The 18,912-nt window shown below is 36.3% G+C and overlaps 1 protein-coding gene across 4 annotated transcripts in view; it reads right to left on the reverse strand.

Moving 5' to 3' along the window:
* Positions 1–859: 859 nt before the first annotated feature.
* The window catches only part of LOC6038744 (MOXD1 homolog 2), a 335,053-nt gene continuing 317,000 nt past the window's right edge, over positions 860–18,912 (reverse strand). For all 4 annotated transcript variants that reach the window (XM_038255978.1, XM_038255976.1, XM_038255977.1 and 1 more), the window contains 4 exons: positions 14,084–14,269; positions 12,855–13,531; positions 12,604–12,772; positions 860–1,974 (listed from right to left, as the gene is read on the reverse strand). In XM_038255978.1, the coding sequence (XP_038111906.1) occupies positions 1,555–1,974; positions 12,604–12,772; positions 12,855–13,531; positions 14,084–14,269 (1,452 nt within the window). In that variant the 3' untranslated portion in view covers positions 860–1,554. The remainder of the gene's footprint in view (positions 1,975–12,603; positions 12,773–12,854; positions 13,532–14,083; positions 14,270–18,912) is intronic.

Genomic DNA, 18,912 nt, shown 5'->3' on the forward strand with positions numbered 1-18,912 from the left:
TTCATCAGAACTTTTCTTCCGAGCTTTTATGTTGTTGCCAGTCTCCACAGTCAGTGTGCAATTTGTTGCCTACTTATTGTTATTGCGCCTTGCAGCAATTTCTAGAGTTTTGTGTCAATCGTGCTAGGCCTAGATTTTTTCATCACACTGCTTTGCAGGACTGAGAACTGTCAACTTTGCGCACTTTGCACCTCAGTAGAGTGCTGCGGGATTATTTTCATCACAGTTGGCAAACTGAATTACTATCACACCATCTAAACAAAACAAGTGCAATGCATCGACTTCTGACCCCAATCTAGTCACCAAGCTGTGGTGGCCGTGGCAGTTAAGTCTTGAGATGGTCTGTTAAAGGTTCTCGGATCGATTCTTGTAGTTGACACTTTTGGGTTTTTTTTACGGGTTATTTTTTCTAATAAGCTCGAGGCCATAATTATATCGGCAATCTTGTAACCGTTGGTCACAGTTCTTGAACGAACCTTTACTTTTAACATAATTCCTCAACCTACAATACTACACACTACACTAGCAGCGAAGGTATTTGCGTACCACTGCAATTAAGACAGGCTCGACAGCGCTGCGTCGAAACTGCATCAAAAATGGGTTGGATTGAAAATGGTGGAGTTTCCTTCCGGAAAAGATTAGAAGGGAGAAGTGGAATTTTATCACCGATTGCAAAGATCGGAATCTTTTGCCATTCAGGCGTCTGTGTGGTTAGTCAAGTGTCCCAGTGTCAGTCCCGTTTTCGTACTGGTCACGCTCTGCATCCCGGAAAGGAAGTGCCCCGGCGGAAGTCAATAATCCGCAGGACCTCGGCAACCCACGGTTTTTAGTCGGTCCAGGCTTGTGAGTGCATAGGGCCATTGCCTGCATCAAAACGTCCACCATACATCTCCACCTCTGGCGGACCATCTTCATCTCTGGCGTGGACCATCTTCACCTCTGGCGCGGAACGCGCCATCATCGTCGAGGAGGTTCCTCGCTCGGTTTAACCAGATCAGCTAGGAGCTGGGTTGGCCGATACCGTCACTGAGAGAAGACGCCAAGCCGCGCGGAAGCCCAGCAACACCCGCTCGACGGAATCCTGCTCGAAGCAGCAACAGCCATCAGCCGTTATTTGACTCCAAAGATTCACCGCAAGCCAAGATGCCGGCGCAACACCACTGCATCCCGGCACCAAAGACCGCGATTCCACAGTCGGAACAAGTGGGAACACACTTTCTCTGGGCTGGACGAGCTTTCTGAACTTCCAAAAATAAATAAATAAACAGCCTGCCATAGCAACGGATATCATCGTCATCACTGTGAAGAAAAATCACTGTGATGAAAAAATACTGTGATGAAAATAATTGCGCAAGACTCTAGTAAAGTGCAAAATGCGCAATAAATGGTTCTAAACTTTTCTACCCTCTTCGCCAACCGGGGCGCGTCTTGGACTCTTTCCTCAGCAAAAAAGCTGAAAAAACCTAAGAAAAGGGTAGAAAAGTTGCGACAAAAAAAAAGAAAAGAACTTTGGAAACCTCCTCAACCGACCACCCCCTCAAGTCCACCCCCGCCCTACACCTCCGCCACCGTCGCTATCCGGAACGAGTTCAGGAAGATGATAAACAGCAAGTACGCCACCATCTGGACCGGCAGACCGCCGGTGGCCACCAGCAGTGAACTCCCGCGGGCCAGGCCCATCGATTCCGTGGCCGAGCTGCGCGACACTTTGCTCCGCGCAGCACCTTCTATCACGTTGTTGTCCAGCCCCCCGTCCAGCTGGTCCGGATCGAGATCGGAGTCGCTCAGGCCGGACTGACCGACGCTCGATTCCGACTCGGTCACGTACCGGTTCCGGCTGTTCTGGAAGTACACGTTGGCCAGGTTGGGGCCGCCGTGTTTGCCGCCGCTGTTTTTGTTGCGGAAGCTGCAGCTCTTGGGCAGCTTGTACGACTTGGTGATGTTGGGGGCGAATCCGTCCAGGCTTTCGGTGCCCTGTGAACAGGGGAAGAGAAATTATATTTTAATAAAATATTGTACATTTGCAAAACTTCACAATTTTGGTAAATGTTCGAGTAAAATTGTTCGAGGACCCCGTTAAAAATATTTTCAAACAAAGGCTCTTTTGTCCAGAGACCTCCAAAATCGCGGAGTCATGGCGCAGGTCACCCTAAGGGCCAAACTAAAAAGAAATAAGAGTCTCATTATTTCGGGAAAGCCAATTTTGAGCCCGATCGGACAGCTTTTTTTTTCGATTCATGCTGTATTCGTAGATTTTTGGGCTTTAATCCAATAACATATTTCACATTTCACATTATTGATCAATTTTAACAAATCGATCAATATACCAAATTTGATCTTTATTTTTTTTCAGTAAATCACATTCTAAATCCTGTTTAAAAATATTAACTTTTGTTTTATCAAATAATTAAACTTCTATTTATTTCTTTTGTCCAACTTTTGTTTGCATCACTTATTGCAACTCAGCAAGCTGGAATTGATCTAAAAAAACGCCCATTTTTTAACCACTCTAACACGACAAAGACCAGCCTGATAATTACCAAACAAAAAATAAGGGCCCAGTTATTTTGGCCAAATAACTCCCTGCCTAAATTTAAGAAAAATTGGAAAAGATTTGAATTTGATTCGCGTTTTTGGCGTGAAATCGCTGTGTAACTGGATAATAGTTCGAATACGTCATGTGTTTTTTTTTTAAGTTTTGTTAGAGTCCTTTGAATTGGAACAAAAGAAATACAATGCAATTTCAATAAAAAGCGTTTTATTTATTTTTCCCCCCTACAAGCTTAGGTCGAATCGAATCGAAATCAGGATGGAAAACTTTTTTATTTGAGTTTGAAAATTGTGCAATTTTTTCACTTAATCCAACACTTTAGATTTGACATATTTTGATGGGGGTTTGTTGCAACGTTCTCAACTGCTTCTTCAATGTCAATAGTTGAACGACACTTACAAATTTTCAAACTAATACTATCAGTTTTCCAGATTTCTTAACAAAATGTGTAACAATATTGTCAAGTGAACAAAATAAAACAACTTTTCATTGCACAACTACATTGAAGTATTACCCTAATAAAAGTTTAAGCTATTAAAAATAATGTGAAAACTGTTGATCCGTTTTCAGAACAAGTTTAAAATTCAATACAAATCGATTTTTTTATAAACAAAACTTGTTTTAACGATGTTTAGGCAACTTTCATTTTACCACTTTTCCTAAAAATATGGGTATTTTGTTTAAAAGCTAAGAACTAAGTTACCTAAATAAAAACATTGCCTTTTTTCGACCGACCCGTGGCTTAATGGCTACGGCTCCCGCCTCATAAGCGGAAGGTTCCGGGTTCGATTCCCGACCGGTCTCCTTGAAATTATTCGACTATAATTGAACTTTGAATATGAACAAAAAAACGCATGGAATCAGGTGGGATTCGTACTCACACCTTTGGATTGGTGGTCAGATGCTCTAGCCACTCGACCACCGAGGGGTTGACACCCTTTTAGTGAATTAATCCGTAGTGGTGAAATAATGTCACAAGGTCATTTACTATATAATACAACAATCCCTTCCCAACGATTCCCCTACACACACTACACACCATATTCTATAAATAACTCGAAGTGGTTGGTACGGTATGTCCTCACTTCTTCTTCTTCTTCCCCTGATGATTCCATGAAATGTGGGTTCCGTTCATAGAATCTGTCTCTTGCGGTTAATGCAACGCAGTAGGCCGGGCCGCTTTAGTGAGTGTAATACATTTCGGGGGTTCTCGAAAGTACTGCAATCATTAATAATGACAAGAAAGAACTTGAGGCGTAATCTAACCATAAGTTCTTCCCGGATGCTTTCTTCGGACTGGCTGCGCTTGTGTTCGATTAGATTAGATTAGATTAGAATAAAAACATTGCCTTTTTTCCTAAACTATAACCTAAGAAAAAGTACATTTGACGTAAAACCAAAGTATTGCACAGTTCTGAAGTTTTTTTTGAAAAGGTCCAATAAACAAAATTTTCAGTTTTTGCTTTTTGGGTGTTTTTTAATACCCCTGACTCAAGGCGGTTTCAAAAACACCCAAAAAGCAAAAACTGGAAATTTGGTTTATTGGACCTTTTCAAAAAAAAACTCCAGAGTTAAAATCAAAAAAATAGTTTAAATAATATTCATGCAACCCTGGTTTACGGTACACAAAAAAAATGGTAATATTTATCAGGAAATGGTGACAGATTTTGTGTCACAAAAAAATGATTAATTTAACCCCAGAAAACGATGAATTTTCATCAGTTTTTGATGAATATAACTCAAAAAAAGAGGTAATATTCAACCTACCAAATTTTCAACATTCCAAAATTAATTTTTTTTCTGTGTATGTAAACATTCTAAAATCTGGACGATTTATAGACTTCAAAAAAATTGTAAGTACAAATGAAGACTACGCTGCAAAAAAAATATGCGCAGAAAAAAATTGCACATTTTTTAACTTATTTTGTCTTCCTCGCCTTACTGAGAAAAGGCTATAAAATAACTCGAAAAATGAACTTTTTAATTAGACCTCCTAGACCTACCGTCATTTATACATATCGACTCAGATTCACCAGCTGAGCAAATGTCTATGTGTTACACACAAAAAAATATTTCTGATTGTTACATCATTTATGATGTAACACTTTTGCACGTCATTAAACATTTAAATTCAAATGCAATTTGATGTAAATTTGCAACAAATTATACGTAAAATGATGATTTTACGAGTGATTCAACCGTTTACATCGAATCTCAAGTTTACATCAACTGAGTTTACATATGATTCAGTTTTTCCGTGTCGAGTAAATTCACATATTTTTTTCTGTGTAGGCTGTATGTAGAAATGTGTACCGAATCAATGTCACTGGAATAACTCGTCACTGACTGAGCCGATTTTGACCGTATTGGCCTCATTCGATTCGTCTTGGGGTCCCATAAGCCCCTATTGAAATTTATAAGATTTCAAAAGTTATGCTTAAAAAACTGCTCCATATAAATTTCACAATTTGCAAAAAAGGGTGGTTTTTGCATGAAAACCTGTCATATTATATATTTTTAGAAAGCTTATGATATGACCTTTCTTGTGGATTAAGAATTTTCAGGATCTGGCTTACCTATCAAAACTTACAAGCAGTTTAAAAAAGGTCTGAATTTACATAACCTCAAATGGTCGGGTCTGATCGTCTCGAAAAAGCCGTGTAGAGGGATGCCATTTTCCTCAAAGGCGATGTCTGTATAATCTTGACAAAAAGTCTGTAGGTAGTCTGTTTTGTTTTACTCATCACTTATTTTTATTAGGACCTCGATCACGTTAGCGGAGATCCATAAACAATGTGGACACTTTAGGGGGGTTTGAATTACTCTATAAATGAGAGGAAGGCACCAACCACCTAAAGGTGGATTAAGTAAGGTTTTTTGCTTAAAGTTGATTTCAGTGAAAATCATAGTTTTTATTTTAAATAAAATGACATAAAATGCCATCTTTTCAGAAAATTTCAGAATAGGCACAACACCGAGAAATGGCCAGGCAAATAATAAAAAAAAATATTGGGTAATTCTCTACCAACTCACACGAAATCGGGAAAAGTTGCCCCGACCCCTCTTCGATTTGCGTGAAACTTTGTCCTATGGGGTAACTTTTGTCCCTGATCACGAATCCGAGGTCCGTTTTTGATATCTCGTGACGGAGGGGCGGTACGACCCCTTCCATTTTTGAACATGCGAAAAAAGAGATGTTTTTCAACAATTTGCAGCCTGAAACGGTGATGAGATAGAAATTTGGTGTCAAAGAGACTTTCATGTAAAATTAGACGCCCGATTTGATGGCGTACTCAGAATTCCGAAAAAACGTATTTTTCATCGAAAAAACATTAAAAAAGTTTTAAAAATTCTCCCATTTTCCGTTTCTCGACTGTAAAAAATTTTGGAACATGTCATTTTATGGAAAATTGAATGTACTTTTCGAATCTACATTGACTCAGAAGGGGTTTTTTCATTTAGAACAAAAATTTTCATTTTAAAATTTCGTGTTTTTTCTAACTTTGCAGGGTTATTTTTTAGAGTGTAACAATTTTCTACAAAGATGTAGAGCAGACAATAACAAAAAAATTGATATACAAATATAAGGGATTTGTTTATAAACATCACGAGTTATCGCGATTTTACGGAAAAAAGTTTTGAAAAAGTTACTTTTTGCGTATCTCTTTGTTTCGTCGTCCGTTTCGTCGTTTGTTTCGTCGTCGCGGGTTTCCATGAACGGCCATGATCAACGATGACCAACTTTTTAAAAACTTTTTTTCGTAAAATCGAGATAACTCGTGATGTTTATAAGCAAACCCCTTATGTCTACATTTACAAATTTTTGTAATTGTCTGCTGTACAATTTTGTAGAACATTGTGACACTCTAAAAAATAACCATGCAAAGTTAGAAAAAACACGAAATTTTAAAATGAAAAATTTTGTTCTAAATGAAAAAATGACCCTTCTGAGTCAATGTAGATTCGAAAAGTACATTAAATTTCCCATAAAATGACATGTTCCAAAAATTTTTACAGTCGAGTATCGGAAAATGGAAGAATTTTTAAAACTTTTTTAAAGTACGTTTTTTCGGAATTCTGAGTACGCCATCAAATCGGGCGTCTAATTTTACATAAAAGTCCCTTTGACACCAAATTTCTATCTCATCACCGTTTCAGGTTGCAAATTATTGAAAAACACCTCTTTTTTCGCATGTTCAAAAATGGAAGGGGTCGTACCGCCCCTCCGTCACGAGAAATCAGAAAACGGACCTCGGATTCGTGATCAGGGACAAAAGTTACCCCTTAGAACAAAGTTTCACGCAAATCGAAGAGGGGTCGGGGCAACTTTTCCCGATTTCGTGTGAGTTGGTAGAGAATTACCCTATTAAGAAAAAGAGATATTTTTAGTTTTGCCCAAATTGCTCTCATCTTTGTTCCGAATGACGAATGACTTTTATAAAAAATATTTCGGAATAATAGAATCCAGTCTAACATTTGTTAATTAAAACAAGGTGTTTGGTTATTTTAAAATATATTTTTTATTATTTATACCAATGCAAATATTTTTCAAAGCTTATTGCGTACACCCTTCATTTTTTTTGTTGAAAAATAAGGGCTCAAAAAATATCATAAAAACTTTAAATTTCGGGTGGAAATAAAATCTAATCTGAAATCTTATCTAATAAACTGAAAATAGTCAAAAATGCATTTTCTGCATTTGTAATCATATTAAGCATGTTTGGGATCGCTTAATCATATTTTGAACTTTCATGATATTCCACTGCAAACATTTCTTTTGCTAAAAAAAAGTCATCAATACTTAGATATTTTGGATGAAGTGTATTTTTTTTTTCATTTTATAATTTTTTTTTTCATTAATATGTTGAAACCGTGACTGGTTTTATATTTTGATTTTTTTTATTTTTAGTTTTATTATTTGTTTGAAGTCTTATCAAAATTGAATTATCTAATTCTTAATTCAGCTTTCAAGTAACGCCAAGTTAGCCGGAATGATTTGATTGTGCTCAAGTGTGCGAATCGATGAAGAAAATTCAGATGATTTCTCTTTACTCAACAGTATTATGTCATTGAAAAGAGGCAAACTTGCATAGCTTGCAGTTAGTGCTACCATTTAGCTGCGAGTTGCAGTTCTGGCTAAAAATCACTACTTCTCTTGCCTTACATCGCCACCGGAGTAGCGATAACCGTCTAGCACTGAAGTTCTTTCTGTTTTACAATGTCTGTTTATCACAAGTTTGAAAATAGGCGAGGAAAGGTCATGTTAGTAAATTTTAAAATTTATCGGAAAAGGTATTTTGAACTTTGTTTTCCTAATTCTAATTCATGACGAAATTGAACTGTTAGAATCTAATATAACTTTTAAAACACGGAAACGAATTTTGCATTTATTTTTTGCATAATAAGACTCCATATTACACACTCTCAGTAAAGTTTTCCAAGCTTTCACATGTAGAAAATCCATTACTTGCCCAAATAGTGAGATATCCCTGCTATTTGCCAAGCACTTGTTCGGCAAAACTTACACACCCACACGAGGTGCTCCCAAAAGTGCTTCCCAGATTTTTCCCGGGACAAGCATCCCCATTCCATCCGGGAAGGATCCCACCCCCACCCACCCAACTATGGCAGAAAAGGTGGCCTGGTATTTAAAACCGGATCCCTCCGACACGCTCGATGGAGCAAGCAAAAAGCAACCAAGTCGATGCACAATCACTGTGTGGAGCCCTTCCACTTTCCACCCAATTTTCCAGACATGAGGCGAAAATGAACGAAAATTACGAAAGGCTCCTTGCTCCGAGACACTGGGAGCTTAAAATGTCGGTCCCTATTGATGTGTGTGTGACTTCACTGGGCTGTGACTTGGCTCTTTGGAGAGCAATCGAACCGTCGAACGTACGAAGAACTTTGGAATATTTATTAAAAGATTCCAGCCTGGCACATGGCTCGGCTCCCAAAGGCCAACACATTGTTGTACGTACCCCCCTCCCCCATGCTCGTAGCACACAGGCCGGAAGGCCATAAATAGAGCAGCTCCCGGTGTTCGATAGGATTTCAATTTTGAAATATTCACACCAAAGGCTTCCCCACTTTAAGTGTTCTATCAATAAAATTTATTCGCCAACCAAAAATTAGCAATTTCCAAGCTCTCGATCGATTTTCACCGGACAAATTCCAAGGAGGTATGAGGGAGCAACCGGAAGGAATTGCATTCCGGTTTTGAGCCTTCCGGAGACTTTCAAAGACCTTCACCGGCCAAGTCATGCTACAAGGGACAGACATTCTGTACAAGTACTTTGTTTAATTTCTCCATGTACGTTTTAGAGACTGCTGGCAGGCCGCAGGAAAGCAGGCAGCAAGTCGTTCGGACAGTACAGAGCATAAGCACTTTTGCGGATGAATAAATTTCACAGGATTTATGCCATGTATCGGAAACGAGCTTTGGGTGAAGGTTTTGCATGGGAATGTTGGGTGGGACAAGAAGAGTGGAACACTTAACTTATTTATAGCGAGAAATTTGTTCGAGATTTTGCAAGCAATAATTTCAAAACCAAAACGGCAATTCTGACTGTGTGCAATCAGAGTGAATGTAAAGTGCTGCTGGAACAAAATTTGTGTGGAAATTAAAAGAAGTTTATGCTTGTTGGTCATTGTTTGAATATTGCTACAGTACCGTCAGTGGGTCATAATGTTTTTTTTTAAGGTTTTAGCAATTTCTCACATTTTGTTTAAGAAAACTTATATTTGTTGCAACGATTGTGTTCAGGACATCTTAAGGAAACTTTCTGAAAAAATCTTGTTAGTAAAACAATTCTTGTCTATTTGTATGCTGGGTAATGTTGAGATATGTTGTTGAACGAAAATAACCTTTCGAAAAATCCCTTATAAATTTGATTAGTGTCTGCATGAAAAGTACTCAAATGTTTGAAAAACTTTAAATCCAACATTGTAGCATATCAATACGATAACTTCAAACAAGTTATTTGTGGTTTTAGAAGCATTCAAGTTTCACTTTCTCTAATAAAAAAAATAAATAAATCCTTTATTTATTCCAGACCAAGTTAAATTAATCAATAAAATTAATTTTGTGAAGCTATAAAAGTAAAAATACACCAATTTCAAACTCAATTCCCCCAGAAGGTTAAGAAAATCGGCTTGCCAATTTTTTCCTGCTCATGTCTGGTTACCCTGCCTATGTCAAAAAGGTCATTTTGAATATATTTTTTTGGACTATTCATTAACCATGAAAACACTTTTTTGGAAATCTCAATCTCAATCTCAATCCATCCAATCAATATTTCGATATTTTAGAAACTTTTGATTGCGAAACAACTGAAGTGGCGTGAATTACATGTTACTTGTAATTTATTTTTTTAAATATTTTTGTTTATGCCACACATTAAAAAATAGTGTTTATTGGGAAGGTTGAATATAACCTCCATAATGATGTAATTTTACCTCAATTTAGACTGAAAAAGTGGCACTACACCAGAAATGTACAGAAAAGAAAAATTACACATTTTCAGAGGTAATTTTTTTTTCTTTCCCAGATTTAAAATTACCATGATTTTTTAAATGTGCAATAAAGCTTGCAAATAAATATTTTTTTAGATTTCATCTAATCTTAGTCCAAATTTTCAACTCGCGTTACCTGATTCTTTTTATTTTCATTGGTAAAAAAACTTTTGTGAAGTTTTCACCACGTTTCTATAAAAAAAATCTACATTTTAGAATCAATTTTGAATTTTAGTTGGTTGAAAAAGTTGTTGGACATATTCAAATATTAGGCTAGATTTTAAAATATTGAACTATTTTTTTAAGAGGAACATAATATTTCACAATTGTTTCAATTTAAAACATTGAAAACCGAATCAATTGCTTCCAAGTTATTGTGAGTTGAAATTGATGAATTTTCAGATGAAATAGAGAAAAAAAAAACAAAAAAAAATTAACTTAAACAGTCTGTTTATCAGCAATCAGTTGATCGGACTCAACAAAGTCAATAAAAGAAATTTTGCTGGAAATTTTCACGATTCTTGAAAATAGAATTTTTCATACAGTGACATATTTTTAAAACGCTGAAACATGAATAAATAAATATTTTCACAATAATTTATTATTTTTACAAAAAAAAAATTGTGGTATCAGATTCTGTCCTATTCTAAATTTTATCAAAAGGTATGTTTTTTTTAATCTCCGCAATAATATCAAAAATCGAAATAAAATGAAACGTATTTCAAGAATTAAATTTTTCCGCGTACCATTTTTTCTGAAAATGTTTTATCATAACCTACGAAATTAAGACTCTTAAGACATATACCGTGTGCATGATCAAGGCCGATTTAAAAATGTTGCTCTTAAAAAAATACAAAAATCAAAAACTGACGGTTTTTTCTATGGGTAATTCTCTACTAACTCACACGAAATCGGAAAAAGTTGCCCCGACCCCTCTTCGATTTGCGTGAAACTTTGTCCTAAGGGGTAACTTTTGACTCTGATCACGAATCCGAGGTCCGTTTTTTTGATATCTCGTGACGGAGGGGCGGTACGACCCCTTCCATTTTTGAACATGCGAAAAAGAGGTGTTTTTCAATAATTTGCAGCCTGAAACGGTGATGAGATAGAAATTTGGTGTCAAACGGACTTTTATGTAAAATTAGACGCCCGATTTGATGGCGTACTCAGAATTCCGAAAAACGTATTTTTCATCGAACAAAACACTAAAAAAGTTTTAAAAATTCTCCCATTTTCCGTTACTCGACTGTAAAAAATTTTGGAACATGTCATTTTATGGGAAATTTAATGTACTTTTTGAATCTACATTGACCCAGAAGGGTCATTTTTTCATTTAGAACAAAATTTTTCATTTTAAAATTTCATGTTTTTTCTAACTTTGCAGGGTTATTTTTTAGATTGTAACAATGTTCTACAAAGTTGTAGAGCAGACAATTACAAAAATTTTGATATGTAGACATAAGGGGTTTGCTTACAAACATCACGAGTTATTGCGATTTTACGAAAAAAAGTTTTGAAAAAGTTACTTTTTGCGTTTCTCTTTGTTTCGTCGTCCGTGTCTGTCGCGGGTGACCATGAACGGCCATGATCGATGATGACCAACTTTTTCTAAAAAAATTTTCGTAAAATCGCGATAACTCGTGATGTTTATAAGCAAACCCCTTATGTCTACATATCAAAATTTTTGTAATTGTCTGCTCTACAACTTTATACAACATTGTTACACTCTAAAAAATAACCCTGCAATGTAAGAGAAAACACGAAATTTTAAAATGAAAAAAATTGTTCTAAATGATAAAATGACCCTTCTGGGTCAATGTAGATTCGAAAAGTACATTAAATTTCCCATAAAATGACATGTTCCAAAAAATTTTACAGTCGAGTAACGGAAAATTGGAGAATTTTTAAAACTTTTTAAGTGTTTTGTTCGATGAAAAATACAATTATTCGGAATTCTGAGTACGCCATCGAATTGGACGTCTAATTTTACATAAAAGTCCCCTTGACACAAAATTTCTATCTCATCACCGTTTCAGGCTGCAAATTATTGAAAAACACCTCTTTTTTCGCATGTTCAAAAATGGAAGGGGTCGTACTGCCCCTCCGTCACGAGATATCAAAAAACGGACCTCGGATTCGTGATCAGGGACAAAAGTTACCCCATAGGACAAAGTTTCACGCAAATCGAAGAGGGGTCGGGGCAACTGCTGTGTTAGTTGGCGAAGAATTACCCCTATATTAAAAAATAAAAAAAATATATTTTTTCGATAACTGTTTTGAAAATCGGCATTTATCATGCACATGGGACCAGCCAAACGAGTCTTCAGCCAAAATGGTCAAAGCAGTGTTATCTCGGCAATGATACAACGAAATGTCTTCAAGTTTGTTTTGCTAATAAATGGAAATGTGTATATTTTAATGGCCTGAAATCAAATTTATAAAAAAAACTTGAAGTGTGCGCTCATACCAAACTTTAACTTCTTTGTACATGTATGTATCCCAATAAATCAACAGAAAAAAAGTGCAAATCAACTCACCGCCAGCGGCTGGTTCTTCGCGCTCCAGCAGAGCGGCTTGAACGACCCCTTGCGCGTCACGTACTGGAAGCTCTTGAAGTTGTGCCGCCAGTCGTACGAGATGAGCCGCGTCTCGAGCGTCATGCCGGCCAGCGCCGTCGGGGACGCGATCTGGACCGGGTTGGAACCACTGTATAAAGAAAGGTCATTTTTGTTTAGTTGAAAATGTCCGGATATTAAGTGGAGGACATGTTGTGCTGGGGGATACTCACGGTACCAGTTCGTTGATGCCCAACGAGTGCAGAACCGTCGGCAAGCTGGGCAACGAGTGACACGTGGTCAGTTCCTTCTGCCTTGGGTAGTACAAGGTCAGTACCAGGCAGGTCTCCTCGCGGGTCGTCAGACCTCCCAAGGTGATCGCCGCCCTGTTGGAACTGTCGTAGATGCACTCCGCTATCAAGCGATCCCCCGGTAGAACCCTCGTCGGAGAGTTCAACCTCCGGTACTCCTGGTAGTTGTAGTCCATGTTGGTATCGTGGGCAATCGGCAGCAGTTCTTCCCGGTACCGAATCTGCCTCAGCTTGATCTGCCGTCCAATCTGGTGCGTTCGCATCATAACCGCAAAAATGTTGATCCCATCCCGCGGGAACGCCTTCTGGGTGCACTCACCAACGCAGTGCCCTTCGGAAACCACGTGTTCCTGCCCCGGCGGGATGATGTGCCTCCAGTTGGGGTCCATCCCCACCGATAGCACCCCCGCGTCGTGACTCCTCAACGCACTGCTGTAGTAGATCTTCAGCCCGGAGTTGTCCACCATGACCTTCCCCTTGACGGTGCTCGCCGAGTTCTCCTCAAACTCCAAGCTGCTGCTGTAGTGCGTCTCCATCAGGTAGAACCGGGCCTGGTTCGAGTCCAGCGGATATCCGGCCTCGGCTGGGAATGAAAAACCCTGCAAAAAGAGTAAAAACGGCAAACAATCGATAAACGATCAAGAACACACTAGCCTATTAAAAAGCAATAACTCAAATTATATTTATTGCTCCGGCGGCGCACGACGTTAAGACCGGGTACATAGAAGTCGAAACCAGAAGCCTCCTGGCCTTCAGATAGGGGAGGTCTTGCCTCATAAAAATATGATCAAACACAACAGAAAAACACGGGCGAATAATAAAATAAAACAATAACATCGACAACCCACCAGCCAACACTGGTTTGTTGGCGGTGTAAAAGTACACTGGCTCTCTCATGTTTTTGCGCCTTTCCGATTTTTTATGGGAATTTGATTGAAAAGCATAAATTCTTTTATTGAGTGGCTTTATCAAACAGGACGGCAGTATCTCTGCAAAGGTTAGGTTGTTTTCAGAGACTTACGAGTAACAAGAAAGAGAATGCAGTGATTTAGAGATTTGAGCGGTTGGGCAAACATGTTTTGAATCTTAGTGGCAGATGTGAATCATCAATATTTTTAAAATAAATTTTAACAAATATCAAATGTCTTTACCTCCGAACCGCGGGTCCACGCGGCCACTATCGAGTTGCAGGTCAGGATGGAGCGGTCCGCCTGGTAGCAGGGGCGCCCATTTTCCCGCGACATGATCTCCAGCTCCGGTGACGAGCCCTGGCACTCGTGCAGGATGATGTGGTTCAGGTAGGGCACACTCGAGGCAGAATCAAACACCGGCTCGTACTGTTGTTGAGAGATGAAAAGAAAATCGAGGGGAAAAACAGGTATTAATGTCAACGATCTGCACTGGAGGGCTTGTGAGCAGAAATTGCATTTCTGCACTTGAAGTCGGAATTTCCGGTGCCATTCTGATTGCCTTCGGAATGTTTGATTGATATGTTATACATTGTTTGTGCTTCGGAGCAGGGAGCCAGGTGAGGGGTCATTTTCATTTGATCAATTTAATTTTGCCATTGGATATATTCCCCTTTTGACGTCCGAGTGTCCGAGGCCCTCCACAGGAGATTCGATCCGAGATTGGACGAGATTTTTCCCCAATTGAAATAATCCTCGTTTACTTATTCTACCATAATGAATAGGGTGGTGACACAAAATAAAAAAATAATATCCGCTTTAGTAAATAATTATAAAGACGCTTAAAAATATTTCAATATTTTAAACTTGTTGATAAAATTATTAATCGAAATTCACTGATCAAATCAAAAATTCATATTCAAAAGTTGGCAATTGATGTCTCCTTAAACATATAAGAAAATAAAAAGAAATTAAGAATAGTGTTTTTTTTTTGCAAATCAAGTTTAAGTGACAAAAGGAAAAATTTCATGTATCATTTTTGTATGGACAGCTGCCAAATTTGTATGGAAAATTATATGGACGAACCAGTAATGCAAAATAGTTTCTTTGGGTATACCGAAAGGCACCAAAAAAGTTTCAGCTGGATTAAAAAATAAAAAAATAAATAAAAAAAAGACCAATTTCGTAGGAAACTTTTCTAATGTAAAGGCTTTACTTGACATTAACTTGATATAAAAATTCCACAAATTTTAAATGATTTTTTGACTTTTGTTTAAGGGTGCACAGCTACCGAAGAAATTGTTGTCTTCATATCTGGAGTTTTTTTAAGGTCCATTAAACCAAATTTCCAGTTTTTGCATTTTGGGTGTTTTTGAAACCGTCTTGAGTCAGGGGTATTAAAAAACACCCAAAAATTGTCAAACTTACGGACCCAATCCTGCAACATTCTGATTGTAAAAATAGTCAAATTTTGCTGTAAATTATTCTGCAGACAGTACTTTAGGAAATGCATGATAAATTGAATCGATAGCTCTCGTAGTTTTGAAGATACTTAAATGCCTATAGAGCAATTCTCTACCAAAACCGGAAATGGATTTTATTTGAATTTTTTTATTTGACTTTGTGGGAGCCTTCCCTATGACCAAATATGCTATTTTGTGTCATTGGTTCACCCATACAATCCTCCATACAATTTTGGCAGCTGTCCATACAAAAATGGTATGTAAATATTCAAACAGCTGTAACTTTTGAGTGAATTTTCTGATCAATTTGGTGTCTTGGGCAAAGTTGTAGGTATTGTTGAGGACTTTTGAGAAAAAAAATAGGTACACGGAAAAAAAATTGCAGATTGTTTTATCAACTTTTTTTTCCACTAAAACTCATTTTCCCAAAATACGTATTTTTTGATTTTCGAGATTTTTTTATATGTTTTAGGGGACAAAAATCCGCAACTTTTGAGCCATAGAGAGACATGGTCAAAAAATCTGCCGTCGAGTTATGATTTTTTGAAAAAATAGTGTTTTTTGGAAATAAATTGAAGTTTCATGCAAAAACAAGTTAGACATTATTTTTTAATGCAAAATTGAATTCGCAATCGAAAAGTACTTTACAGATTTTTTGATAAAGGGCTCCGTTTTCAAGATATAGCCACCGAAAGTTTGATTTTAGCGAAATATTTGCAGTTTTTCAATTTTTAAAAATAGTGACCATGGGTGACCATTTCTTAAAAATATTTTTATTGAAATGTTCAGAAAATTTGCTATAAAATTGTCTAAGAGAAATTGAAGATTGGGACTCTGGTTGCTGAGATACAGCGGCTTAAAGGAAAAGAAACACGAAAATTGAAGTTTTCTAAGTCTCACCAAACAGCCCACCATTTCTAATGACGATATCTCAGCAATTAATGGTCTGATTTTCAATGTTTTTTTTTCAATTTTTAAATCAAGACTAACATTTTAAAAGGGTCAAACATTAAATAATACGCTCATTTAAAATGCTAGTCTTGATTTAAAAATCAAAATATTTTTTTCGAAAAGATCGGAAAATTTCACGAATGTTTCATTGAAAATCGGACCATTAGTTGCTGAGTTATCGTCATTAGAAAATGGTGGGTTATTTTAGTGAGATTAAGAAAACTTCAATTTTCGTGTTTCTTTTTCTTAAAGCGGCTCTATCTCAGCAACCCGAGGTCCAATCTTCAATGTCTCTTAGATAATTTTATTGCAAATTTTCTGAACTTTTCAAAAAAAATATTTTTAGAAATGGCCACTCATTGTCACTATTTTTAAAAATTTCGCTAATATCGAAATTTCGGTGGCTATATCTTCAAAACGGAGCCCTTTATCAAAAAATCTGTAAAGTACTTTTCGATTGCAAATTCAATTTTGCATTAAAAAATAATGTCAAACTTGTTTTTGCATGAAACTTCGATTTTTTCCAAAAATCACTATTTTTTTTAAATTCATAACTCGGCGGCAGATTTTTTGACCATGTTTCTTTATGGCTCAAAAGTTGCGGATTTTTGTCCCCTAAAACATATCAAAAAATCTCGAAAATCAAAAAAATACGTATTTTGGGAAATTGAGTTTTAGTGAAAGTAAAGTTGATAAAAAAATCTGCAATTTTTTTCCGTGTACCTATTTTTTTCTCAAAAGTCCTCAACAATACCTACAACTTTGCCGAAGACACCAAATTGATCAGAAAATTCACTCAAAAGTCACAGCTGTTTGAATATTTACATACCATTTTTGTATGGACAGCAGCCAAAATTGTATGAAGACTTGCATGGTGAACCAATGACGCAAAATAGTTTATTTGGTCATAGGGAAGGCCCCCACAAAGTTTGAGTCAAATAAAAAAATACAAAAAATAAAAATGGTCGAAATCCGTCGATTTCGTAGTGCATAAATCTTGATGCAAAAACTCTGGTTGATGTTTACCGTTAAGCGCATATTTTTGATTTATTATCATTAATAGATAATTTTGCTTTATTCTTGTGAAAAGCTATCGAATTCCACTGCCCTAAAAACTCATTTTTGACTGTTACACAAATCAGCAAATAAAGAATGTTTTTAAATTTCTCGACGATTCAAAACTAATTTAAAAATATTTTTGAGCATCTAAAAACGAATTTTAATTCAACGTTTTTTTAGAATAATAGTTGTTGATTTCATTGCACATTACAATTGATATTTTGAGTTCATGTCTTTCTATTATAAATGTCGTAAACACTGAAAAGTCAACTTAAATTTAAAACCTAAATTTTTTTTAAAGGTCACATTTTTGGCGATTATTTAATTTGAAGTGTGTTTTCTAGATGGGAATTCCAGTTGGAAGTGCTTGTTGCATAATTGCATTGTTTTCAAAAAAAAAAAAACTGACAGTTAACAATTTCTTAGTTTTGCACTTTTTTTAAAAAAAGTAAATTGCTTTTAGATTGCAAATTAGGTTTTAAAACACAATATTCATTAGACTCAAACCACGATTTTGAGATTTATTAAAAATCACCTTTGGGACCATCCATAAACCACGTGGACACTTTTTTGGGAATCTGTTAACCCCCCCCCCCCCCCTTCGTGGACAATTGTCCATACAAAAAAAATCTTTTTTGTATGGGTCGTGGACAATCGCCATATTTCCCCCCCAAGTGTCCACGTGGTTTATGGATGGTCCCTTTTGAAAAATGTAAATATGGTCAAAAAGTTTTATAACTTTGTACCATAATTTAATGATGTTATTTATTGTCATCTTTAATTTATCCATAAATATTTGTTTTTCAATTTGGATATTTTTTTTTAATTTGGTGTTAATTAGTGAAATTTAATGTTTTTATTATTTTTCTGTGATTATTTTCCTGAATTCTTGTTACCTACAACTTTGCCAAAGACGCTAGCCAAATCGATCTGAATATTCTTCTCAAGATACAAGATATGAACATTTATATCATCAGGGCGTACCAAACGTGTATGCAAAGTTTTAGTCTAATGAAGAAAGCAGTTTAAATTTTATTTACAATCATTTTTTTTTAAGAAAACCTACTTTTATTTTAGAAAATTTGCTTTTTTTAAATGAAAATGATGAAAAAAAATTTCATCATCATTCCTCGATTTTCGGCTTCAAATTTGAGAGAAACCACTTGCAATTAAACTTTTTACCGCAGTCCAGACTCGATTATTCGAAAGTTTTGGAAAAAATCACTTCGGATAATCGAGTTACGAAAAAAAGTTTTGGTTGTCAAGCTTAAGTAAACTAAACTGCTCAAAAGTTTGTTAGATATTATAAATCCAAGATGGCATTCATAATAGTCGTGAGAAAATGCATTTGGTGATTAAAAAGGTAATCAACCATTAAAAATTTACTAAAATGGAGTCGTAAAACTTGATTTTGATGTTAAAAGTAAGAAAATATGAAAAACAAAACAAGCAAAAAAGATCTTTAGGAATCCTATATCTGAAGTCCCATAAAAACCTTCGAATAATCGAACATCTGATAATCTAAACTTCGGATAACCGAGGCTTCGGATAATCGAGTCTGAAATCTTGATTTCAGATAAAAACCTTAAATGAGGTGCC

The sequence above is a fragment of the Culex quinquefasciatus genome, chromosome 2 (assembly GCF_015732765.1).
Source record: "Culex quinquefasciatus strain JHB chromosome 2, VPISU_Cqui_1.0_pri_paternal, whole genome shotgun sequence".
Classification (NCBI taxonomy): Eukaryota; Metazoa; Arthropoda; class Insecta; order Diptera; family Culicidae; genus Culex; species Culex quinquefasciatus.